The following is a 26,720-nucleotide window of genomic DNA, read 5'->3' on the forward strand; positions in this document are numbered from 1 at the left end:
ACCCCTCCCTCCTCCATACACAGGATCTCAAAGCCCACCTATTTTACAATTAGAAATATTTATACTGTGGGTTTTCTTAAAGGGAACACGAATTTAAGCATGCAGTTGTTTCTACTCAAAAAGCCACAATGAACAAAGACCCAAAACCTAGACCAGACCAGATGACTACTTTACGGTTCTCTTTATTATATATGTATGTGGAAGGAACATAGAATATATTAATGAAAGGTAGCAAGACGTTCCAAGGGACAGCATCACATTTCCTGAGAAGTGGAAGGTGTAAGTCACACTTAACTTCGTTTCTTAATACTCTATACTTTGAACCCCTAAGAGGATGCCTACTCTGTTAAAGTGTTTCACTTTCTTACTGGGAAAAGTAATTCAGCTCATCTATCATTTTCCTGAACTGCCAATTCCAACTAAAAGCCTGACTTCCCAGGCTTGAACTACCTTCCAAACTATTTTGCTTTTTCTCTGGCATGTAAGCAAAAAAGCTCCTTCTACCACCCGTGTCTCCCCACTGACACCCAAACACAAACATAGTGTCTGTGGAAAACACGGCAATTTAAAGGCACAGCGAACACTGCAATTTTTAATAAAGCCAACTCTCAATTTTCTGCCTCTGGAGTGGGGCAGGGATCATGTATGTTCAAGGAACCTATTGATATTTTAAACATGGAAGAAAAAAAGAAAACTTGGCTTTTACTGTCAAAGCTTGGTTATTCATACCTGTCATAAACGGAGAAGAGGGTCACCCTAGTGACTCCATTAGGGGCACTCAGTGTCCTAGTGAGTGCCATTCTTTCTTCATACTTTCTAAATGATTCGTGGAAAAACTGGATGTTTGCTAAGTATTCTGGGATCTACAGTTATGGTTATTCATGCTCCAAAAGAAGAGGAGATTGAGACTTTAAATGAAATGTCTCACAAGCTAGGAGATCCAGGTTTTGTGGTCTTTGCAACACTTGTGGTCACTGTGTCCTTGATATTAATCTTTCTGGTGGGACCAGGAGAAGACCTGGAAGGGTGTATAATCCCAAATGGTAACTAATCAAAGCATTTTATTTTTTCTTTATATCCTGGATGGTGGTGTTTTCTGCAACAAATTAGCTTGAATGAGCTTCGGCTACTGTTAGCATGGATTTGCCTTCCTTGACAAAGTAAGTAATATTTAGTGGGTGGCTGGGAGGAATGAGGGTGGTAGCAAATGGGACAGGGAGAAGAGTGGCCTATAATTAAATACTTTGCACAGAGACACAACTATGAATAATCAACGCTAGGATACTGGAGTTGTCTATCCCATTTGTTAACTCCTAAGAGGCAAATCTGATCTTCATTCACTTCCTGTGTGCTCTTCCAACTGAGGTTTCTGTCATTAAAGATCCTTCCTTTGGACCCATGAGGCATGTAAGGATCAAAGAAAAGGAAGACACTGATAGATCTCCAAGTGCAAAGTCAATAACATGAGGGCGGGGCTATATTTAGGGTTTTAACTACTGTGTCCCCCCAGCCTGACACCCTGAAGATGCTGTGAAGTGAATGAATCCATATGTCAACTCGGTTCCCAGCTGTACCACTTCTCTCATGAGAACTTCCTCATTCCACTCCACTGACCTCCACACTGCTGCCCTTGCCCAGTTCTCTATAATCACCTCCAGCCTCTACACTTTTCATGCACAACTGGATGCCATGTGATATCTGAGTCTGGCTTCCCAGATGATGTTGATTTCTTTATCTTGTATGATGCACCCACATAACAATTTATTGGTAGTGACCCACTGATTTGGTAAAGCCCTGATTTCTGGGTTTTGCAGGCTGTCCTTTATGACCTCTACCAGCACAGCAGAACCCTGGGGATGGACTTAAAAGGCTGAAGAGGAACACAGCTAAACCCTGGGGAGGTAAGCAGGACCCAGAGGCACTCAAGACAGGGCCAGGCATGGGCTTCCCTGGTGGCGCAGTGGTTGAGAGTCCGCCTGCCGATGCAGGGGACATGGGTTCGTGCCCCGGTCTGGGAGGATCCCACATGCCGCGGAGCGGCTGGGCCCGTGAGCCATGGCCATTGAGCCTGCGCGTCCGGAGCCTGTGCTCCGCAACGGGAGAGGCCACAGCAGTGAGAGGCCCGCATACCGCAAAAAAAAAAAAAAAAAAAAAAAAAAAAGACAGGGCCAGGCAGAGGTCAGTATCCTGAATTGGTCAGAGCGGTGGACAATGTACACTTGGGAAAAGCACGCAGCTTATATATGTGTTATTTGTTCCTTAAGGCCAAGCCCATTCTCAGTCCTGCTGGGAGTTCTCTATAAGGAGTCCTTTAAACATTCTCACTCATTTTTACAATGACAAAAATAGCTCTGGTGTCCAGACAAAAGCAGTTTTGTTTTTTGAATGCTTATGCCCAAGGTCTTTAAAGACCGTAAAATGCAGTGCTGGATCAGGAAACGGGTCTTGGTAAGCAAGCAAATGGAGAAGACAACTCTCTGAGTTGATGGGATTGATGTGTTACTGCACAGGTCAGCCTCACTGTCCCTAAAAGGACAGCAGCACCTCTCTTCTAGGAGATCCTCTGGGCTTCTGGAATCACTGAGCCTCCCTCAGGAGGAGAGAGAATGAAGCTCTTCTCTCTAAATTCCAGCATTTTCTGAGCCTTCCTCAGTCCCAGTAGAGTATGGGATTCTAAATGGTAGCAGTCCTTCTTTCTAACACCCATAGAGAAGGGAAAAATTTCCCTAATCTGCATAAACTACAGCAGGCACTGCTGGTCTGTGCCAGAGAACCTTTATTTTTCAAAGTGCACCTCTCTCCAACAGCCCTTCCTTGGTCAACCACATTCTCCCTCCGGGCAGGGGAAACAGAGGAACTCTTTATATGTGAGCAAAAGAAAAAGTGATGTAAAGAGAAAAACAAATACCGTATGCTAACACATATATATGGAATCTAAAAAAAAAAAAAAAAAAAAAAAGATTCTGAAGAACCTAGGGGCAGGGCAGGAATACAGACTCAGATGTAGAGAATGGACTTGAGGATATGGGGAGGGGGAAGGGTAAGCTGGGATGAAGTGAGAGAGTGGCATGGACATATATACACTACCAAGTGTAAAACAGACAGCTAGTGGGAAGCAGCCACATAGCACTGGGAGATCATCTCAGTGCTTTGTGACCACCTAGAGGGGTGGGATAGGGAGGGTGGGAGGGAGATGCATGAGGGAGGGGATATGGGGATATATCTATATGTATAGCTGATCCACTTTGTTATAAAAACAGAAACTAACACACCATTGTAAAGCAATTATACTCCAATAAAGATGTTCAAAAAAAAAAGTGATGTGGCTATGAGGATGGGGGTAGCAGATTAGACTAGGTATCAATGCTAATCTTAATAGGCCACACCATGGCATTTTCTGGAACATGAGCTGCCATCACCTCTCTCCATCACCCATGCCGGGCACTGCAAACAACCCCAACTTGCCACCCCCAGAGGTGAGTTTGGCTTTAGTGCAGACTCCTGATCCCCGCAATCCCTGTTCCTTCTACATCTGCCTTCCCTATCCCCACACCGAAGGGACAGGCTGAAAGCTCAGAGGGAGTGAGGGCTCCTATTTCTCTAGGACGTAGAAATCCCACCAAGGAGGCATAAAACTATTAACTCCAAATAAAGAGAAGCTGCTCTGATGCCTTTGCTCCCTTGGGCCACACGCGATTGGCTCTCCCGCAGAAGGAGAGGGGGAAGGATAATGGGCTGTGTGATTCCGGGACGTGGGCGCACTCCCTGCCAGGGGAAACTGAGAAACAGTGGAGTCCGTAAGGCTACCGACCTGCAGCCAACCTCACCTCCCTCTGAGCAGGAGACGGCCCCAGCGTTTACAAAGCGTTCTGAGTGCCCTGTCTCCGCGTCAAAGCCCCTGGGATGGTCTGACCACAACAAAGCACTTATCGAATGATTTTGGTTTCTGCTGATAAAAATAGAACCAGACTGGTTCCACTGCAACCATACATACCATTCAGACAGAAAGGGAGGGACCACGGGACCCAGGCAGGGAGCAACGTGGCTAGAAGTCACTGCGCTGCTGTGAAACAGGAGAGGAGGGGGAGCACAAAGAGGGGGCCCCAAAGGAAGAGATGAGAGACTGAACAGGAGAGCAGAAGAAACCAGCCTGGCAGTCCTGTGTTTGTGATTCTTCATTCTCAATCCCCTGTGGGCATCTTACACAGCCCCCCGCCCCCTCCATAGCCAGTAGTATGTCAAGAAACTGTTGTCCCCACCGTCAAACCTGTCACTTCCTGAGCACGTGCTATATGCCAGCCATTGTGCGAAGCACTTTCATGGGCTACCTCATTTGATAACAACACCCTAGAGGACAAGCATTAATATTATTCCCATTTCACATATAAGGATACTGAAGCTTTCAGGACTCAAACTACTCACTCAAAATAACACTGTTAATAAGTAGTAGAGCCTAGAATTCAGGTCTGCCTGAAACCAGCATGGGGGCTCTTTTTTTGTTTTGTTTTGTTTTTTGCGGTACGCAGGCCTCTCACTGTTGTGGCCTCTCCCGTTGCGGAGCACAGGCTCCGGACGCACAGGCTCAGCGGCCATGGCTCACGAGCCCAGCCGCTCCGCAGCATGTGGGATCTTCCCGGACCGGGGCACGAACCCGCATCCCCTGCATCGGCAGGCAGACTCTCAACCACTGCGCCACTAGGGAAGCCCAGCATGAGGGCTCTTAAAAACCACACCAGACAGCTGCAAAACAGCAACTGCCTAAGTCAAAGCCTATTCCCATAGCCCCCAAAAGGGTCGCCAAAGCTACTCAACATCCCCCAACATGAATGAGGATTCACTGGCCTGAAGAAAAAGCACAGCATGGAGCAAACACACTTTTCTTTTGGGTGGGTGTATGTATGTGTGGTTAATTTTTTGAAAAAATTGTGTGCTGCTGAATAGAGCAGCCATGAATCCCCTCTTAAATCAAGGTGCCTCCTTAACGTTACAAAATAATTTAATGTAGACAATATATTGAAGTCAACATACACAGAGTTCACGGGGGAGTGTGTCTCTGTATTTACTTTTGACATAAACAGAAAGAACATTTAGCAGCCACTCAGAAACCCACCATGTGTCCACTCTCTTCCAAAAGTAACCATTATCCTCTCTTCTATTAACATTCATTTCTTTTGACCATTTTTAAACGTTATATCAACAGAGGTACACTTGCTTGTATGGCTCCACAATCTATGAGATTAATCCATCTTGTTGCTTGCTTATAGCAGCAAAATCTCTTTGCTGTATAGTTCTCCATGGTATAAATATTCCATAACTTATTGGCCCATTTTTCTATTAATGGACATTTGAGTTGCTTCCATATGGCGGCTTTTATTGCTATGAACATTCCTTTACGTGCCCTGTGGTGCACATATGCATGCATTTCTGTATGATATATACCTAAGAGTAGAATCGATGGGTCATAAGCTACGTATATGGTCAGGTTTAGTAGCTGTTGCCAGTTTTTCAAGGTGGTTATAACAGTTTCCATCCCTCTCAGCAGTGTACAAAAGTTCTAGTTACTTTACATCCTTGCCAACATTTGGTATTGTCTATTTCTCATTTTAGCTAATATGTTGGCTATATGAAGCACCTCAGAGTGGTTTCATCCTGCATTTCCTGATGACTAATAAAGTTGATCAAGTTTTCGTATGTTTATTGGAAATTTAGATATTTTCTTTGACGAAATGTCAGTTCAGGTCCTTTGCCCACTTTTCTATTAAGTTATCAGTTTGTTTTAATGATTTATAGGCATTCTTTATATATTCCAGATATGAGTCCTCTGTAACATATATCTTACGAACATCTTTTCTTATTAAGTGACTTATCTTTTTACTCTTATAATGATTTTGTTGAACAGAAGTTATTTAGTTACTTAAAGTTCAATTTATCAATATTTTCCTTTATGGTCAAAACTTTGCGCGAAAAAAAAAAAAAAACAACTTTGTGTGGCCTAGTAAGAAATATTTGCCTATCCAGAAGCCATGAAGATAATCTCTTATGTTTTTGTTTGGGAGCTTCATGATTTTAACTTTCACATTTATATCTGTAATTCTTCAGGAATGGTTTTGTGTAGAAGTAAGATAGGAGTTAAACTTCTTTTAAAAAAATAATAGGATATTCAATAGACCAAGTTACATTTTTTTAAAAGCACACCCTCTGTATCACACCATTTCAATGTTACTTTTGTTATAAATCAAGCAACAATATATATATATATATATATATATATATCTGTCTACTTCTGGGCTCCATTCCACTGGTCTATTTTTCTATCTTTGTGCTAATACCATACTGTCTTAATTACTGCAGCTTTAAATAAGTCGATATCTGGTAGTGTAATTACTCCAGCTTATTTTATTTTTTTCAAGATTGTCTTTTATACTTTTGGTCCATCACATTTTTCTATAAGTTTCAGAATCAGCTTATCAAATTCCACAGAAAAAGTACACTAGAATTTTTATTGGGCCTGTTTTGAATTCGTCGATGAGTTTGGGAGAGAATTAACCACATAAACATGGTTTTATTTTCAATGTATTTAGGCCTTCTTTAATTTCTCTCAGCAATGTTTCGTAGTCTTCTGTATCAAGGCCTTGCTCGTTGTGTACTACTCTATTCATTACCTTATTATATTACCTATCTATTTATCAGATATTATTTGATGCTATTATACCCAGAATCTTTTTTATATTTTTTATTTTCTATTAGCTTATCATCACATAAAATTTTATATAAATATACAAAATATAGATATATGGTGTGTGTATATATATATGCACATACATATTGTATCCAGTGACCTTGCCATATTCACTTATTAATTCTAGTGGTTTGTTTACATTTCCACATAGACAACTGCTTTATCATTTCCTTCTCTTCAATCCTTACACATTTGATTTCTTTCTTGCCTTTTCCACTGGATAGAACCGCCATTATAATGCTGAATAAAAGAGATGATAGTGGGCATCCTATTCAATTCTCAATCTTAGGGGAAAAACATTCAAAATTTCAAAATTAAGTGTTATGTTTGCTGTGGGTTTTTAAAATATATATATTGGCCGTGCCCCTTGGTCCTGGTGGTGGCGGTGGGGGCCGGAGGTCGTCCGGGACAGGTTCCCCTGGGCGCTCCCCCATATCCCCATGGAGGAAGAGGCGCGCACAGCTGCAGCCCCGGATGCTCGCACTTCCCACTGGACAGCGACGAAGGCAGTGGTCGCGCATGCGGCGAGCCGGCCAGAGGCGAAATATATCATTGGCTGCTGCTTTGGGGGTTGAACGTCCCCTGGGTGTCCACTGTTGTCCCCACATAGCGCGGAGGAACTTCTCTGCACTTCCAAGCAGATTCCGATCTGCTGCTGTGTCCACGGATATCCTGTTTCCAAGCTATTTGAAGACTCCATCATCCTGCCTCCAGCACCAGCAGTTTCTCTGTTCTTGATCAATGTGATTCTCAGGAACTTTTAAAGTAACAAACGAAATGAGCCAGGGCTGTGGAAAATATGATTTTTATATTGGTCTGGGATTGGCTATGAGCTCCAGCATTTTCCTTGGAGGGAGGTTTCATTTTGAAAAAAAAAGGCCTTCTGCGACTTGCCAGAAAAGGCTCCATGAGAGCAGGTCAAGGTGGCCATGCATATCTTAAAGAATGGTTGTGGTGGGCTGGTCTGCTGTCAATGGGAGCTGGCAAAGTGGCCAACTTTGCTGTGTATGCCTTTGCACCAGCCACCCTAGTGACTCTGTTAGGGGCACTCAGTGTCCTAGTGAGTGCCATTCTTTCTTCATACTTTCTAAATGAAAGACTTAACCTTCGTGAAAAAACTGGATGCTTGCTAAGTATTCTGGGATCTACAGTTATGGTTATTCATGCTCCAAAAGAAGAGGAGATTGAGACTTTAAATGAAATGTCTCACAAGCTAGGAGATCCAGGTTTTGTGGTCTTTGCAACACTTGTGATCATTGTGTCCTTGATATTAATCTTTGTGGTGGGACCTCGCCATGGACAAACATTCTGGTGTATATCACAATCTGCTCTGTAATCGGAGCGTTTTCAGTCTCCTGTGTTAAGGGCCTGGGCATTGCTATCAAAGAGCTGTTTGCTGGAAAGTGTGTGCTGCGACGTCCCCTGGCTGGGATTCTGCTGCTGAGAGCCTTACAGTCTGTGTGAGCACACAGATTAATTACCTGAACAGGGCCCTGGACATATTCAGCACTTCCATCATGACTCCAATATATTCCGTATTCTTTACAACATCAGTTTTAACTTGCTCAGCTATTCTTTTTTTTTTTTTTTTTTTTTTTGCGTTACGCAGGCCTCTCACTGTTGTGGCCTCTCCCGTTGTGGAGCACAGGCTCCGGACGCGCAGGCTCAGCGGCCATGGCTCACGGGCCCAGCCGCTCCGCGGCATGTGGGATCTTCCCGGACCGGGGTACGAACCCATGTCCCCTGCATCGGCAGGCAGACTCTCAACCACTGAGCCACCAGGGAAGCCCCTCAGCTATTCTTTTTAAGGAGTGGCAAGACATGCCTGTTGATGATGTCATTGGTGCTCTGAGTGGCCTCTTTACAATCATTGTGGGAATATTCTTGTTGCACGCCTTTAAAGACGTCAGCTTTAGTCTCGCAAGTCTGCCTGTGTCTTTTCGGAAAGATGAAAAAGCAACGAATGGCGGTCTCTGTAATATGTATGAAGTTCTTAATAATGATGAAGAGAGCTTCACCTGTGGAACTGAACAACACACGGCTGAAAACATCTCCCGAAGAAATGGAAATCTGACAGCTTTTTAATAAGAAAGATGTAATTAAAAGGTTAATCTATAATTGTGTTATAAAGTGAATTTGAGTATCAGAATGTGTCTGAAAAAGCATTGTTCTCAGATAAGGTTCTCTAGAGACAATCTTTTTTAAGGTTTCACTAATCTGGACCAAGAAATTACTTTTCTTATATTTAAATGATGGTAGCTCACTAAAATGACCTCAGTACATGGCCACTTTCTTTTCCCATTGTATTATTATAGAGGTATTTTAAATTTTCCTTCACCAAAATCTAAATGCACTAATGACAGCTTTAAGTCTATAAAAATGCTTTATTTTTTCATTGGTGATGAAAGTCTGAAATGTATATTTGTCATGCCCACTCTCAATTTTTGACCATTTTAAGGCTTTTTTATTTAAAAAAACAAAATTACCTCAATACATTATCCTGTAATTTACCTTACCTGTAAAAAAATAAAATAAAATAAAATAAAATAAAATAATATATTTATTTCACCACATTAAGGAAATTCTCTTTTCCAGTTGGCTAAGAGTTATTGATATGAATGAGTACTGAGTGTTATCAAATATTTGTTCTGCATCAACTGAGATTATCATATGATTTTCTCCTTTATTATGTGATTGTGGTGAATTACATTTCATTTTTAATATTAAAGTCACCTTGCATTCCTGAAATAAGCCCAACTTGGGTATGATATATTATCCTTTTTATATTTTGCTGGTTCAAATTAGCTAACGCTTTATTAAAGATGTTTGTGTCTATGTTCATGAGGGGAATTAATCTGTAATTTTTATTTCTTTTAATGTCGTTCTCAGGTCTTGGTATCCAGGTTACGCTGCCCTCATAATGAGCTGGAAAAACTTCTGCCTCTTTCTATTCTCTGAAGAATTTCTTTAAGATTCCTGTTATTTTTTCCCAAACATTTGGAAGAATTCACTGGTGAGGCCTTTGGGCCTGGTGACTTCCTGGTGGGAAGACTTTTCATCACAGATTCAGTTTCTCCAATAGACACTGGACTCCTGAAATTTTCTAGTATTCCAGAATATTTCAACAGTTTCTCTAGAAAACTATAGTGTTTGACTCCTAGAAGTCCTCAGGAAATGCTCCAACCTGTTCCACTGGTCAGATTCCCTCTACATTGGTCAGACTCTCCTTCACAGTCCTGATCTTTTAGTTGGATCTCCTTGATTCTCATCCTATCCCGGCACTGCCTCTCTGATGAATACAAGATGTTTTCATCATTAAAAAAGAAAAGACAACCCCTGTCCTTGCAGCAGGGTTATTTATGGAGAATTTAACACAGCAGGATAACCTATTAAGACATAACATTGTGTCTTCTTTCTCAGTGCTCCAGATTCATCAGGCTGTAACAAAAGCTAAGTCCCATTTCCCCACATACACCTTCCTAGACAAGCAGCCAGGGCTTGGTTTCCAAGCACTGGACTCTCTTTTCCTCCAAAGGGGACATCACAGCTTTTTTGTTACTGTGTTTCAGAGCCTGAGCAAGAAGAGAAAGAGGCTTGTACTTGGAAGCCAATGCTAAAATCATCTTTGTTTGTTTCTCCAAGGCCTAGACCAGTCCAGGGAAGTTAGCCAGATTGTCTAAGTTTTGGTTCTCTGGTTGAAAAGAGAAAAGTCCAAATCCTTAAAGTCTTATTCAATAACAGTAAGAAGAGCTGTTGCTCTCTTAGCCTGACCAGCAGCATTCGGAGGGGCAGAAACTCAAACGGGGGTGCCTGTGAGTACCGACTATATATATATAGCCTGTGAATGACGTCAGTAGCCTTGAGAGCCCTCAGGAAGATATGCACAGTTCAATCCAAAACAGAGGGAGTAGAGATGGCTCCGGAGGGAGCCATGGCTGAATGGACCAGAAGGACACTTGTCAAGGGCCAAGTGTAGTGAAGACCGTCACCAAATGAAGTTAAAGATGTTCCCACTCTTCCCTGGGTTGTGTAAAGCCCAGCGTTTTTACATGACCCACCAGGGAGAGAGCCAGAAAGAATGAATGGTATGAGATAGATCAATAAGTCTAGCAATTAAGGACTCCAGCTCCCAATTTCTTCTTTCATTTTGCAATAAAAACAAATTTAAGGTCTTCCCTGGTGGCGCAGTGGTTGAGAGTCCGCCTGCCGATGCAGGGGACATGGGTTCGTGCCCCGGTCTGGGAGGATCCCACATGCCGCGGAGCGGCTGGGCCCATGAGTCATGGCCGCTGAGCCTGCGCATCCGGAGCCTGTGCTCCGCAACGGGAGAGGCCACAACAGTGGGAGGCCCGCGTACCGCAAAAAAATAAAAAAATAAAAAATAAAAACAAATTTAAGAATTTTAAATGTGGTCTATCTTTTAATCTCCAAGTGTTGTGGAACTATGCTCGCATCTCTCTGCACTTTTTGGAACAGGGTCAGTGTGGCAACCGACCAGGAAATTAATTTTCTAAGTAGGTTTTGGTGAGGGTAGTCACTTCATAGAGCTTCAGAAACAGTTTGGCCTGCCTTGACCTCCTTGTTTCCCAGTGGTACTTCCACCCAGAGGACAGAAAATGTCCTCTAAACATCCAGTGTGTGGGCCCAATGGGAGAGCCTTAAGGAAGTTCGGAAGAGTAACAGCAGGAACGTGATATGGAGTTCAGATGGTTCACCTGCTTTGGGCACTTTCTTGGGTTATTTTCACTCAGTAATGGCTTATTAATTTCAGCTTAGTTGAAATGAATGTCCACCCAGTGCCATCCACTGTGTTAGGCACCAGGAAGCCTGGACAGATAATGCATGGTTCTGGCCCTGAGGGATTCAGTGTTTAGCAGGGGAGACAGAGACATGAATGGCTGAGCTGCAGGGAGATTTATACTAGGAGAGGAGATAAACAGAATGCTGTAAAAGCACCAGGGAGGGAGTGATCAATTCCACCACAAATGTCCCCCTCCCCTTCCTCATCTCTCACCACCCAGCAGAAGGTGCTAGGCTCTGGATTCTGGCAGAGGATGCTGGGGAAAGATTATAAGCTATCACAGCTAGAAGCCATTAGTCCCGCTGCAATGACAGGAGAAGCCAGCAGAAGGCTGAACACAGAAGGTGAGTCCAGGATGAAGCAGCCAAGCTCAGGTGCCATCTGGACCAGGAAAGCAGACCCGGGAAGCTGGGATAAAACCTGAAGCAAAAGCCCTCTTGCTTAGTTAGCCCTCCACAGGCCGTGCCCAGGGAAAGGCTGAGAACCATCGACAGATGGCTGGGATCCAGCAAACCTGGAAATGCCTCCAACACCTGCACTATTGTCTCCCTCCAAGGCAGCAACGAGAATGCTGTGCTCTGAGAGCATGCAAGACCTTGCACCAGGCACTGTGATGGGTACAAGAATGAGAAAACTCAGTCCAGACCCTGAAAGATCTAACCGAATTTCTACAGGCAGAAACATTAAAAGATGGTACACAAAGTGAAAAACGTCAGTCACCGTGGGAGGAAACACTGGGTGAGTTGACAGGTAAAGGTCTCTAGCAGGAGATGACTCTGCACAGGGCCCTGAAGATGGTTAGAATTCAAGTAAGTAGAAAGAGAACAGGGAGAAGCATTCCAAGAAGACACTATGAGCCCAAGCACAGGAGCTGCCAGGACAGGTGAAAGGGAACGTGGAGTGTCTGAATCCTACAAGAGTAGCAGAGTACAAGTTAGATGGGGCAGGAGGAAACATCTGGTGCAGGGGAGGGGGTAGCTTTAATCCCATGAGTTTGGCCTGAGTCCTGAAGGCGATGGGCAGTCGCTAGCAGATTTTTTTTTTGGGGGGGGGTACGCGGGCCTCTCACTGCTGTGGCCTCTCCCGTTGAGGAGCACAGGCTCCGGATGCGCAGGCTCAGCAACCATGGCTCACAGGCCCAGCCGCTCCGCGGCATGTGGGATCTTCCCGGACCGGGGCACGAACCCGTGTCCCCTGCATCGGCAGGTGGACTCTCAACCACTGTGCCAGCAGGGAAGCTGTGCTAGCAGATTTTGAGTGGGGTAGGGACTGCATAAAAGCAAATTATCTCACATAACATTTCTCCCTGAAAAACATCCCTCCCTGACCAATAAAGGCCACTCAATTGGAAGATGTCAAAGCACAGCCTAGTCTCAGATTATAAACTTACCTCCCAACTACTGAGAGCCATATCAGCTTAAGAAGGTTTGGTCTCTGCACCAAATTTATTTCCCAGTCAAAAATTTAGGGGCTTCCCTGGTGGCACAGTGGTTGAGAGTCCACCTGCCGATGCAGGGGACACGGGTTCGTGCCCCGGTCTGGGAAGATCCCACATGCCGCGGAACGGCTAGGCCCGTGAGCCATGGTTGCTGAGCCTGCGCATCCGGAGCCTGTGCTCCACAACGGGAGAGGCCATAACAGTGAGAGGCCCGCGTACCACAAAAAAAAAAAAAAAAAAAAAAAAAAAAAAATTTAAGGCACTAACAACAGTAGAGAAAGAGGCAAGCTGAGGTTAAATGGGTTCCCAAAGCACCAAAAGGAGGCCCTGGAGGTACAGAGAATACATTAAGCAGCAGCAAAATCAAAGGGTAAGACTGGAGTCCACACTCTGCCCATCAGTCATCCTCCACCAGGTCAAGCGTCTACCATTTGGCTGGCTTCCATCCCCACTGGTGCTCTAATGTGAACCGGTCCTCACTGCTGTGCCTTGTAATTAAAGGGGAAAGTACACACAAGCACTGCCAAAGGAGAGGGGTCAAACACGTGGGAAGCATCATTTGGAAGTGCCCAGTGGTGTGGCAAGGTGCATGCAGCAGTGGGATTCTGCCAGTGCTTTGCTGAGTGACCTTCAATACACCCCCTGGAGGTGGGAAGAGACAGATTTGCCCATTCCTATTGAAGCAGGCATGGAGACTGGGGCATCTGCCTGGAGCTTAGTGGAGGGTTGTCCACCCAAAACCTAAGCTTGACCTGGCTGGGATGAACTGGAGGAAAACATATCACAGGCACCATCCATATTCAGATAGTCAATGTTGCTTTGCCTCGTAGTAAGTGAAGGTGACATGAGCTTTCAGCCAAACAGAGAGAACTTAAACTGGCTTACAAAACACATGTTCAGTGTTAGCAATCTCTTAGAATGGAACTTGAATTTTAGAGTGAATGCCTGTAATAAATTTAATATTCAGCTTCCTGGCATTCAAATTAATACCCACTTTTTCTAGAATATGCTTAATTTCTAAAGTGAAATTCAGCTGCAACAGCGATGTGTAAACCACCGATCCACTTTGCAAACTCTAACTCATCTTTAAGGCTTAGTCAAATGTGACCTCTGTTCCAAATCTTCCTACTAACCACTTATGGCAAACTTAACCACTCCCTCCTCTGTGTACCAAAGCATTTGACACATACCTCTATTATAATATGCTTCTCTGGTCAGAGACCAAGTCTTGTTCATCTTGATGACCCCTGTGCCTGGCACTGTGCTAACCACAGAGTAAATTTTTAATAAATGTTTGCTGAATTGATGTCGAACAGGGTTTATTTGCTCTTAATCCTAGGTTCAACAACAAGAGTCGCGAACATAGTGTATTGTGGAATTTACCTTTGTTTGCCAAGACTTAAATGTACTCTTAAGCCTAAGCCTGTCTCCTAGGATCTAGACCTATAAATCCAACTCCCTAAAAGCCTTCATACCTGGATGTTGTCAAACTCAACATGTCCCTACTAAACTGATTATCTTTTGCCCCAAACCTGTTCTTTCTCTGTAGTTCATCTATGTCTTACAAACATCCCCAGCCTCTACTCATTTACCCAGCCACTCAACTGAAATCCCGAAAACCACCCTTAAATCTTTTGTATCCCAACATGCAAGCAAGCACTAAGTTGAGTTCATTCCACCTCTCTATCCCTTCTCAAAGCCTACCCCTCCTTGCCATCCTTCCACCACTGCAGGAGTCCATGTCCTCAGCATCCCTTGCCCAGAGCATCATGTCAGCCACTAGTTTTCTGCTTGCTTTATTTCAAATATACAGTTCTATAACCTGGTTTTTATTTTTTCTTATATGTAATGAACAGCTTTTAATATCCACAAACCTAATCTTCAATCACTACATAGTATTCCACCACACTAATGTATTTTAATTGACTAATAAACCTCTCATGGTTGGGCATTCATGTGACTTTTAATCTTTTAAATAATCATTTTAAAAAAATAATAATTTTTATAATAAGACAATGTCATACTGGACTCTGATGTCAGTCTCACCATCCTTCACCCTGTTCCCTGAGTGACCTTTCTAAGGAAGGTGCAATGACTCCCTACTCCATATTCTGCTAAGAACAAAACAAACAAACAAACAAAAAACACTCAACACCCTAGTCCAGAACAGGAGACCCTTACTCACATGGCCCTTTACCACCTCTCTTTCCTCCTCTGCCACCTCCTCACGTGTGCTCTCACCCCACGCCCTGCAAAGCTCTTGGGGCTTCCTGAACATACCTCACTCTCTCACATGTCTAAGCCTTCACACATGTTATTTCCTCTGCCCAGAAAACCCTCCCCAACCCACCCCTGCCAAGAGTCCTCAGTAAACTCCTCCTGATGCACTGACTTGGCTTCAATATTAGGTTCCCTGTGAGCCCTCCTGGCCCTGCCTGCTAGAATCAGCACCTCCTTCCTCCGTGACCCAGAGCATTTATCAACCTCCTGGACATGCCTCCATGAAAGCCAAAGTCCAGGACGCAAGACACACTGTAACATATTCGTTAGATAAATGAATTTAGCTTTCCTCCAACTAGACCAGTGGTTCTTGATGCATTTAAAATGTGTCCAAGGTCAAAGTACTGATACTGCTGAGAAGGACAAAGAGCAGCTTGGACAGGTAAGCTTGGAACCATGTGCTAAACCACAAACACGTATAGACTTCTCCCAGGGACGCTGGGCAGATCGTGAAAGTTTCTGAGTAAGGAGTGCCATGATCAAAGTGGTGATTCCTAAAACTAAATGATCCATTCTGACTGCTGTCGTTTTTTGAGAGGATGGCTGGGGTAAGGGTCTGCTTCCTCACCACTTCCCCTCCCTCCCTCGCTTCCAAAGGCTGATGGTCCAGACCCCAAGTACCCGCCCAAAAACTTCAGGGTAAACTCAGCATGCATGAGTTCATATGCAAGCAGCTGGAGAACTAAAGAGAAAGCATCTTTATAGCTGCTCGAGAGGAGAGGATGACTTGGAGTACTTTTAAGCATTTACAGTTGTCTGAGGTCCAGCTGCGGCAAGACAGGCTCTCCGGACAGCCACGTTACGAAGCTGTTAGTGTTGAGGAAATCTTCTCTGAGAGATAACTTTTTACAACCTTGCGTCTATGAGGCTGGTCTCCTCTGAGCTATTGAATGCTGGTGCTCTGTGATTTGGGATCGAGGCAGGGAGGCTGAGACCAGGAAGCCAGCACTTCATTATTCCAAGCCGACTTTCCAGAGCTAAGCTGCATGCTAAGATTCTGCTCTGACATAAACTCACTCCTCTCCAAAGGTCCAGAGCGGCGTCAGGAAATCTTCCATGCATATATCTGCTGCCACTATCCCCCCAGGGATGATTAAAGTTTGGAGGTTCAGGCCAACGACCACTTTGGATAACTGCATCCTATCTCTCTGCTACTCTTCTTCTGTGTCTGTCCTTCTTGTCTGGCCTGGCCTGACTGTTTTAATCAGTCAAGTGCCTCTCCTGTTACCATCCCCCAACAAGGGAAAGGTACCCTATGAAAACGGGCTGCCCATAACCTGACAGTCCCAGTCAGGAACCCCGTGTCCAGGCCTGCCATGCACTCCGTGGCCTGGCGTCCTGCTCTCTTCCCTTCCGGCTGGTCTTGCTGTTTGGGGCCTTTTCTCACCCTTTGGACTTTAGCACACCTTCTTTCTCCAACTTGGACCTTTTCCCTCTTTATTCAACCTCTTCTCAGACTCTCCTCTGAGTTTGCTGCCCTTGCCTGCTCTGGGTCCAAGATGGCCTTGGGGACCTTATCCATGGCCATGTGCCCTTGGGCAGTTCCCTACCTGAGTCACCCTGGTCTGAAGGATTGACCTGGCCTCTTCTGATCCCAGTGCCCTGGAGACTCTAGGTTTACTGGACAGACAACAAGAGCCTCAAAGCTCGCAGCTGTCAGTGTCCTCCTTGGCCACCCGTCTGCCTAGGTCTGTCTGCACTGTGCAGCATCTTTCTGTGCCACGTCACAGGAAGAGCGCTGGGCTTGAAGCCAGAAATTTGATATCCAAAACCATAGTTCTGCCATAAAGTGGCCGGGCAACCTTGAGTAAGTGAGAGTCCCCCCCTAGGGACTCAGTTTCTTCATCAGTTTAATGAGAGGCTTGAACCAGACAACCTTCAAGTCACCTACCAGAGCCACACCTCTCCAAACCAATCACTTGATGCCCGAGAGAGGGCCTGAGTGCCCAGCCAGGCTGAGGGCCATTCATACATGGGCAGCTTCAACATGGGATTACCCCTTGTTTGTAGGCACTGGTTGTCCTGACATCAGGGCAATGATAAGAGTAATAGTAATGGTATTTACTAACTGGACACCCGGACTCAGTCACTGGCCAACCATTTGCAAGCATTTTTCATTTAATCCTCCTATCAGCCTATGAGACAGGTACTAGCATTATCCTGATCACACAGACGAGGAAACAGAGGCTTAGAAATAGTTAATAATGTTCCCAAGCCACCAGCTGCTAAGAGGTAGAGCCAGGATTTGCACAAAGTGGCTTCTTGCCCAACTGGAAAGAGAGCCCTGGGGACCCGGCCAGCCCCACCCTATGGGGCTCCAGAGTAGGAATGCCAGAGTCGAGGCTTATTGCTCGCCCCAGAGAATTACTGAATGCTCAGCCATTTTCCACGGGCGACAAACCACCCCATCTTCCCTAGACTACTGTCTGTCCGATATTGAAGGAAACTCGGCACCCCTGTGTTCCTCTGACTTTTCCTGTCCGCAGGGAATATTTTCCACACCTTCTCAGCACAGGACCACGGCACTGTTGGACTGAAGGAAACACATCCCTCTGCATATCTACACTCCTTTTTTAGATATGTAAAGAGAGGTTTCCAGAAGGTCACAATGTCCATCTAAGCCGAGGGAGGCCAATATGACACCATACTAAAAGCTTATGTTTCCAGTTTGGGCAATCCGAGTCTGCAGCCTGGCCTGGCATCCCCGTAGCTCGGAGACCTCTGTCTTTTTGCTTTGATGCGTTCTCTTTTTCTCCCCCAATGAGGGCCCGCAATCACTCTCACTCTCTCGTCTCCCTAACGTTCTCATAACATGGGGATAATAACAGTATTTACTTTATATATATGTATATTTTAAAGCCTTTATTGAATTTGTTACAATATGACTTCTGTTTTATGTTTTGGTTTTTTGGCCCCGAGGCATGTGGGATCCTAGCTCCCTGACCAAGGACCGAACCCACACCCCCTGCATTGGAAGGCGAAGTCTTATTAACCACTGGACCGCCAGGGAAGTCCCTAACTTTATATATTTTTGTAAGGAAAGTGTTCATGTAAAACCGTGAGCATGGCACACAGTAAGTGCTCAACAAACTTCTTTCTTTCTAACACCCGTGCTGGACCTAGAACCTGGTCCTGATGTCTCGTCTAGCAGTTGCTGTCATAACTACAGTCTCTGAGGTCTTGGGGAACCTGCTTCTCTCCCAGCTCTCAGCCCCAGATGAAAGTCCCACTTAAATACCACCTCTGCCAGTGCGGGGTCCAAGCCTGAAGCGCCTGAGTGTTTCCTGGGCCTGGCACAGAGCACCCACCCAACAGCAACGAGCTCCCCAGACGTGCGCTTTCGAGACAGATCACCTGTACACCACCAAGAGGGAGAAATGAATCCGGGTGTGCATCTGCACAGACGGAGGTGGCGTTTCGTGGGGTTACAATGCCGGAGGGCTCCCTGGGGCTCTGGAGCCAGGCAGACCCAGAAGCGAAGCCCTGATCCAGCAGCTCTATGTGCCTAATGGGGCTTGGGTGATAATGGGAGGAAACTGGCTCTGCACATACTACCCAAGGCTGGCAACCATCACTTTTAATTTTTTCTCCATTAAGTGAGATAGAAGCCATCAATGGGTCGGTGAGAAGGCACACAAGGCAGGTGGCTGGATAGAGGGAGGAAAGGAAGGGATAGAGAGAGGACAATTCTTTTGTTGTTTTGGAAGCTGAACAGACTTTGCCTAATGCTGGTTTGAGGCAGGGGTAGATTCCTTTTCCCAGGATGAAAAAGTCGGCTATTAGAAATGGGCTACCTGGGAACTGGGAGGCACTGCTGAGCAGAGGGGAAGCCAAAGAGAGGTCCACGGAACTGGCGTCACACTGTTGAAGCCCTACCCTGTGCACTCCATATACATTATGTTATTTCATTCTTTTTTTTTTTTTTTTTCTTCAGTACGTGGGCCTCTCACTGTTGTGGCCTCTCCCGTTGCAGCGGAGCACAGGTTCCGGACATGCAGGCTCAGTGGCCATGGCTCACAGGCCCAGCTGCTCCGCGGCATGTGGGATCTTCCCGGACCGGGGCACGAACCCATGTCCCCTGCATCGGCAGGCGGACTCTCAACCACTGCACCACCAAGGAAGCCCTGTTATTTCATTCTGAAATTTGCTTTTTTAAATCCCATTGTGAGCCCCACTTAAAGATGAGAAAGCTAAGGCTTAGAGAATGTCAACTGTACATCCAAGGTCACACAGCCAGGCACGGGGTGCGCTGTGAAGCCCTTCCCTCCACATCATCCCTCCTCGCCGGGCACCACCGAGGAACCAGGAACAGCGGGAAACTTCCTAAACTGAACCGCACTCTTTCCCATCTCTGGCAGCTGAGAGATATTCACATACATTTCTTGTACCTCCCTCTTCTCTGGTTCATTTCTTTCCTCCGTTTGGTCATCATAAGACAGCCCGGCCATTGCTCAGGGTGAGATTTGGGCTGCAGAGGGACAGGGCTGTCTGTCTGCTCCTGTCCCCGGGGACCCTCTGCATGGGGCTGCCAGCACCAAGCTGGGCCCCCATTTGTCACACTGAGGTCAGTGTCTCACTCTGTATTGCTGGTTCTGACGCCAACGTGCGGGGACCGGGACTTGCTTGCTCCAAACCTGCCCTCGAGCCATTTGGCAGCCCGAGGATCCCGGGAGGCTCGCCCCTCATTACCCGGACATGTTCACCAGCAGAGCGTGTGCTGAGTGCTGACGTCTGTCATTCTGACCTTGGGCTGGTAATGGGGGGACCGGCTGCGGGGGAGGCATGCGTGGCAGTAGCAATCTCTCTGCTTGGCTGAGCTCACCAAGGAAGAAAAAAACAGTTGTTTCTTTCACTGGTGGTGGTGGATTTTGTCACAAATATCTCTACTCCAGGGGCAGTGAGACCCATGTGCTATATAACTGTGTGTCAGAATATTAGGAAGAACGTATTGCTCTGGCTTCCCAGGCTCTTTGCAAAAATTGCTCTTGCCTGTGATGCTCAGAAAACACACCCAGAAGGTCTGGTGAGGGCAGGGCAGGAAGAAGAGATGGAACAGGATGCCTGACCCAGGCACCTCATTGGTCCAAGGGGCTCTCGTCCGTCAGCCTTTCTCATACGCAGCTCTCACGCTATCAGCCCCTAGCTCAGAAGCCTGCTATGGCTCCCCATGCCCTCTGCACTGAGTCGTAACTCCAGCCCTGAGCTTCGATGGGTCCTACAGTATATAGCCCCACCCATCTCTCTCTCGACTTGCTGCTGCTAAACGCAATATGCCTATTAAGACCTCCAAACCCTCATTCTCCTATTGAGATTGTCATTTCTATCCCCACCTTCTCTGAATCGCAAGATTTCTTCCAAAGTCTGCCCGATTTTTGCCTCTGTCTTTCACTGGCTCTGATTATGCCACAGGACAGCATTCTTCTTCAAGCTTGGTGCAGTATTAACTCTTTCAGTTATTTTTAACGTTTGCATAATGCTCTTTGTTGAACATCTTCTAGACACACACAGATGCATGTGTGTGTGTGTATGTAAAACCCAAAACCGAGAAAAGTAAAATTTAAAAAAAGAGGTTAGGCAAACATAAATCATGAAGAAGCACAGTAAAGAGCTAATTCTTATTATTTCTCTTAAATGCCTGGATAATCTTACTGCAAATCATATCATTATTTAAAAAAAATATGATATACTCAATGCAAACCCCAAAGGGCACGTTGGAGAGAAGCCAGGCTATAGGTTTATGTTCTTCCCATTTTCAAATAAAATGCAAAAGAAAAAAACTAGTGATCATTTTAATGAGCCTTTAAATAATTTCTTGGCTAGAGCACACTGCAGCAACTTATACAGGGGACCACATGCATATATTTGCCGAGAAAGGGACTTGGTGACTAAAGAGTGAATTTCCAAGAATTACTCTAGATTCCCTTCCTTTAAGTGATTCGTTTGAATTGAACCACACTTCATATCCACTCCATCACTGGGTCACACTTGCAAAGGCAAACGGAAACTTGTAAACCAGTGTCTGGTTCCACCTCTCTTCTGACTTCTTAACTTTCCTTTGTTCTGATTTCTCAGGCCCTGATGAAGTCAGATACTTTCACTTTCAGGGGGTTTACTTTCTGGTTCTTTTTCTGAACATACCAAGAAGAAAAAGGTTTGAACTTGGAATCAGTAAATGAAGACGGTTTGGTCCAAGTTCTGTTCTTTTCCTTTTTTTCACTCCTTCCTCTCACACATTTTCCCCTAAACTCAACTTGCGGAAGACGGCTCTAGCCTCTCGGTAACTGTTAATTTATGAGGCAAGAAAAACGAGGTGGTTGTGAATCAACAAGAGTGGGACCATTTCTCTCCATCAGCAGAATAATCAATCTCTCTCAGGCATTCAGCAGGTTTGGTTTTAAAAGACAGGGAACACAATTGGAAAAACGCAGGTGGCAGCATGCCTCCTAGACAGGGCAGGATGTGAGACTCTTAAAAACCCAGGGTTCTGGGGTCTACATCCTCCTCAAGGAAGCCAAGAAGCAGGCAGCCCAGCAGGGGAGGCCCAGCAGCCTTGTGGATGGCCTTCAGGGTCCCTGGATTCCAGGGTGTGGTCCTGAGGGCAGCTCCATATGAGGGGTCCCTTTCTGTAGCTGCAAAAAAATATGACGTTCCTCATTTTATCCTAATTATGGTCCCAGAAAGAGGGGATACGTAAATGGTCTCTTATCCCCACTTTACAGCTTGAGAAACAGAGGCTCAGACAAGTTCAATGACTTTTCCAAAGCCCAACAGCTAATGAAGAGAAAGGTCTAAACCAGAAATCCTGATTCCTTCCCTGACACTCTGCCCCAGGGGACCTAGTCTCACTTCTTTGATAGCCGTTTGCCTTGGGCACACTACTCAACCATTCTGTGCTTCCAATATGCTCAAGGCAGTTTGGATTCCAGACCCTTGATTTCTCACCCAGGTTCATCTGAAATGGGATTCCAGCTGCAATATTGCTCGGGCTTTGAGACCAGAGAGATGAGAAGCTATGGATGTGTGTATGAAGCCTACAGCTTATAACACACACTCACTGAGATGGGCAGGGAGTACATAGTCCCAACTGTTCCCTACCTGCATCCACCCCGGTCCCCAGTCTGGGTTCTCCACCAGATCTGTGTGCTCCAACTGTCAACAGCCCATGGGCGGAACAGAGAACACTGGACTAGGAGTCAGCAGACCCAGTTCCAGCACTGGCTCTGCTGCAAATGACGTCATGACCTCGGGCAAGCCCACAGGTGGTCTCTTCTGTTAAATGAGGGCCTGCCTAGACAGTCTCTGAGGGCCCTTTTATCCCCAACACGTGGTGAGTCTAAGAATTAAATAGGAGTGAAAGTGAGTTACATGAGCACGTTAGACCAAGGTTAAGTGACCATCAGCAACCAAATTTGCGCAGGTCAAACGGACCTCTCAGTGCCAATCTTTCATCATTTGTAAATGGACTAATGATAGTACCAACATCATAGAGTTGCTGGTGAAGTATTCAATGAGTTAATTCACATAAAGCATTTAGAATAATTTTTGGCACATAGTAAAAATTCTCAAAAACTGCTAGCTGCTGCCCCTCCCCCTCCCCTCATCCTTCCCCCACCCACCATTATTATTGCCATTCTTATTATTTTCATAAACACGTGTTACCTTTGGAAACAGAAATGAATATTAGCGCTAAGAGGGATTTCTCTTACTTGCTCTTTAAATATAGCTTATTGTGCACATTTTCTGAAGGAAGAAAGCAGGGTCCATAGAGATGAGGTGCCTGGTTGAGGCTGGAGGAAGTAGGTGGCCATGAAGGAAGAAGTGTGATGCAGCAGAGCTGGTCCCTTGCCTGCTATTGTGATACTTGGTGTCCTCACCCCTGGGTTGCCAGAACAGATGCAGATAGCATCTCTAGCTCCCTTTCCTGCTGGAGGAGGGCTGTGCATGCCTGGGTGAGCACAGTGATGCTCTTGGGAAGTTGCATCAGCTCATGCTGATGGAACGCCTCAATTGTGCCATGGAGGATGCTGCAGTTCTGAGTTCCAGCAGCAGAGACAGCAGCTTCCAGGGAACCACCCACCTTCTGAACAAGGAACTGGGACTTGAGAAGAGCTAGCCTGAATGGGAGGGCTTATCTGTGGCCAATGTGTGGCCATAGAACCAGGAGCTTTGGGGACCACCCCTTCCAAGGACTAGCCAACTGGCTATCCATTGAGCCCAAAGTCCACAGCTGCACACATATCACCATGTAGCCCTCTGAGAGGCACAGTCCAAATGGTGGTCATCCAGACCATCTAAGCTGGAAGGAGCCTCAAAAAGTACTGGACCTACCCTTGCCACTGTACAAATAGGGAAATGGAGGCTCTGCAAGGGAGATGTCTTACTCAAGCACACTCCGTGACCCAGGGGCAGAAAACCAGGACCAGAAAGATGTCTGCCGCCTTCTCTTACTCTAATGGTCTTACTTTGAACTGACAAAAGGTCCCTCTGAATTGCAGAACCTTCTATGTGATTCCTCTGAGTCAAAGGGAGATCTTTGCAAGCCATGCTCAGCTTAATTTATCTCACTCAGATCATAAAAGCATCACTGCAGGCCCCCAGCAAGAGCAACTTCTAAGCGTTATCCTTATTCTGTTGCCCCGAAGACCACGTTGCAAATACCAACTTTTCACCTGGAGACTTACTTACTACTCAGGTCATGGCACATGACACCAATTGGATACAAGGATTAAAGTAGATTTGGGACAGCCTGCCAGGCCCCACACCCTGAACTCCACACCCTAGCCTGTCTAAAACATTTCAAAATACATAAGTTTCCTGTGAAAATATGCAGAGAAAAATCTGTTAAGAAAATCAGGAACTGATGACAATGATGGTGTGGCTGTAATGAGCCCTTGTTTTTGCAGGACGACAGTCTTCTGGAGCTTAGATTACAGCGCGGCTGCTGCAGTCCCCACCTGGCCAACATCTCTCATGGACATTACCTGACTGGCCCTTGTCTGCATTTGCAATTGAGTCCCTAGGTCTATGCACGCAGTTGTTTTCTGTGCGTATCTCGTCTGACCAAGTAGACTGCACATTTCTGAAAGCCGGAAACTCCCATCCAAAATACTTTGCTCAGGGCCTTCCCTGGTGGCGCAGTGGTTGAGAGTCCACCTGCTAATGCAGGGGACACGGGTTCGAGCCCTGGTCTGGGAGGATCCCACGTGCCGTGGGGCAACTAGGCCCGTGAGCCACAACTACTGAGCCTGCGCGTCAGGAGCCTGTGCTCCGCAACAAGAGAGGCCGCGACAGTGAGAGGCCCCGCGCACCACGATGAAAAGTGGCCCCCGCTCGCCGCAACTAGAGAAAGCCCTCGCACAGAAACAGAGACCCAACACAGCCAAAAGTAAGTAAATAAATAAATAAACAAACAAAAAACAAAATACTTTGCTCAGAGCTAGACACTTCACAGATAGTTTATAGCCTAAAATTATCTTTCCACATTCTTTTTTTGCTTTGCTTTAGTGTAAGAGATTTTAATATCTGTGAATTGAAAGTGTACTACCTTAGAGCTGACTTTCCCTGACCCTCCAACAATCTCAGGAGACATGGTCAAGGAAAGCAGGGGTCCAAGATTTTAAGAGTCTGTGTTTTGTTTTGTTTAGAGGTTTTCCATTGTGTCAAAGATTGCTCAGGGTTATGCTGCTGTATTGAGAGGCTGACTCGGGAATAACCAACACCTGACCACACACACAATGCCTCTTAACAGCTTGACAAAGGCAGTCTGATCATCGGAGGAATCTGACTGGTAATTCCCACTGTATTTCTGCAGGATAGCCTGGAAGTAATTATCCTTCTCACGGGTCAGTCAGTCAGGAAAGGAGGATCTAACACTCCTCCAAAAAACTGCTAATCTTCTAACAGTAATGGGCAGAAAACCCCAGGCAACAAGAGTTACTACTAACAGAGAGATGAATGCACTCACCTGGTCTTTTTACCTGTGGCAGGGGCAGCCGAGCTGAGGCAGGTCAGAGTAGAGAGCATGCCCTGTGTGGTCTGACAGAGGTGGATGGACCACCTCAGACAGAGGTGGTCAGACAGAGGTGGTCTAGCTACTTTAGAGAAAGCAAATGGCTCATCTGCCTGAGCCTCAATTTCTTCACCTGCCAAATGGGAACAAAACTACCAGGCTCAGGGGATTAAGAGTGAAACTCAGAATATAGAAGTGAACTTAGCCTAGTGCCCAGAACTTATTAGGTGCTCAATTTTAAAAAGTCTTTATCCTCGGGCTTCCCTGGTGGCGCAGTGGTTGGGAGTCCGCCTGCCGATGCAGGGGACACGGGTTCGTGCCCCGGTCCGGGAAGATCCCACATGCCGCGGAGCGGCTGGGCCCGTGAGCCATGGCCACTGAGCCTGCGCGTCTGGAGACTGTGCTCCGCAACGGGAGAGGCCACAACAGGGAGAGGCCCGCATACCGCAAAAAAAAAAAAAAAAAAAAAAAAGTCTTTATCCTCTTCTGACGTCAGCCCTGATGGTCCTCCCGCCTTCCTCCATCCCCACACAGGCACACACACCTCTACCTTGCAGTAATCTGATCACATTCCCTGGCAGTCAGGACTTTTGTCTGCTCTCTGTCATTTCCAAAACACTGTTTCCAAATCTGCAGGTGTCAGCCGCTTTCCAGCCAGAGCAATTAGACCATAACAGGCCTGCATTTCTCCATGCACTCAAAGATTTGCTCTTAAACACACACCTGTGGTAGCTAAGCCCCTCCCTTGTTGAGGCACAAAGACTTCAGCCTGTTTGTACATAGCGCAGTGCTGGTAAATGCAGGCTTGACCTCGGCACATGCCATTCTCCATGGGCCTAGGGACAAAGCTGACGGTCATGAGTTCTAGGAACCCAGGGACGTTTATCTCCTGCAAAGGGAAGGGGAGGCTGTGAGCAGAGCCCTCGTCCAGAGGCGAGCCTCACATCCACATGGGGAACTAAGGCCGTGCTCTTCGTGTTCAAGGTGCCAGACTCAGACATCACCCAGGCAATGGGCTAACGGGCCAGTGGCCAGAGAAAAGCAAACAGCAAGGGATGCAGAATCACATCACATCAAATACAAGTGGGGCAGGTCAACGTCATTAAAATAACGCTGATGCCCCACACCACAGGATGGTCTAGAACACTTCAACTCAAGTAGCACCCAGCATTTCATATCAATACGCTCATTTGGAAAAAAAAAACTAGTAGATACCACTAACCTAAATCTCAACTTCCTTGAGGGAGTCCAGCATTGTCAGATGTATCCTAATTTGTCCCCCAAATAAACCTCTTGGAAAGATTGTTGCAGACTCACCATTTTTAAGTAAGACAAGCTTGGTGTGATTTACATAGCGGCTATTTCCTTATCTTGCCTGCCTTCTAAAGTGCCTGGGAGGACTGGCAATTATACAGATAAAGCTCCTAAAAGGAATCAGAGCATAGTTAATGCT

At 46.0% G+C, this 26,720-nt stretch overlaps 2 protein-coding genes across 2 annotated transcripts in view; one reads left to right on the forward strand and one right to left on the reverse strand.

Annotated features, from left to right (window-relative positions):
* Nucleotides 1–26,720, reverse strand: part of SORCS3 (sortilin related VPS10 domain containing receptor 3) — a 626,549-nt gene that overhangs the window by 308,119 nt on the left and 291,710 nt on the right. The gene's annotated exons all lie outside the window — the stretch shown is intronic.
* LOC132493147 (magnesium transporter NIPA2-like) lies at nt 7,517–9,258 on the forward strand. Its single transcript, XM_060103423.1, is given in 5 exon segments — nt 7,517–7,591; nt 7,593–8,037; nt 8,040–8,182; nt 8,185–8,307; nt 8,522–9,258. Coding segments are annotated over 5 exon segments (1,089 nt in total). The 3' UTR covers nt 8,825–9,258.

Source organism: Mesoplodon densirostris, chromosome 1 (assembly GCF_025265405.1).
Source record: "Mesoplodon densirostris isolate mMesDen1 chromosome 1, mMesDen1 primary haplotype, whole genome shotgun sequence".
Lineage (NCBI taxonomy): Eukaryota > Metazoa > Chordata > Mammalia > Artiodactyla > Ziphiidae > Mesoplodon > Mesoplodon densirostris.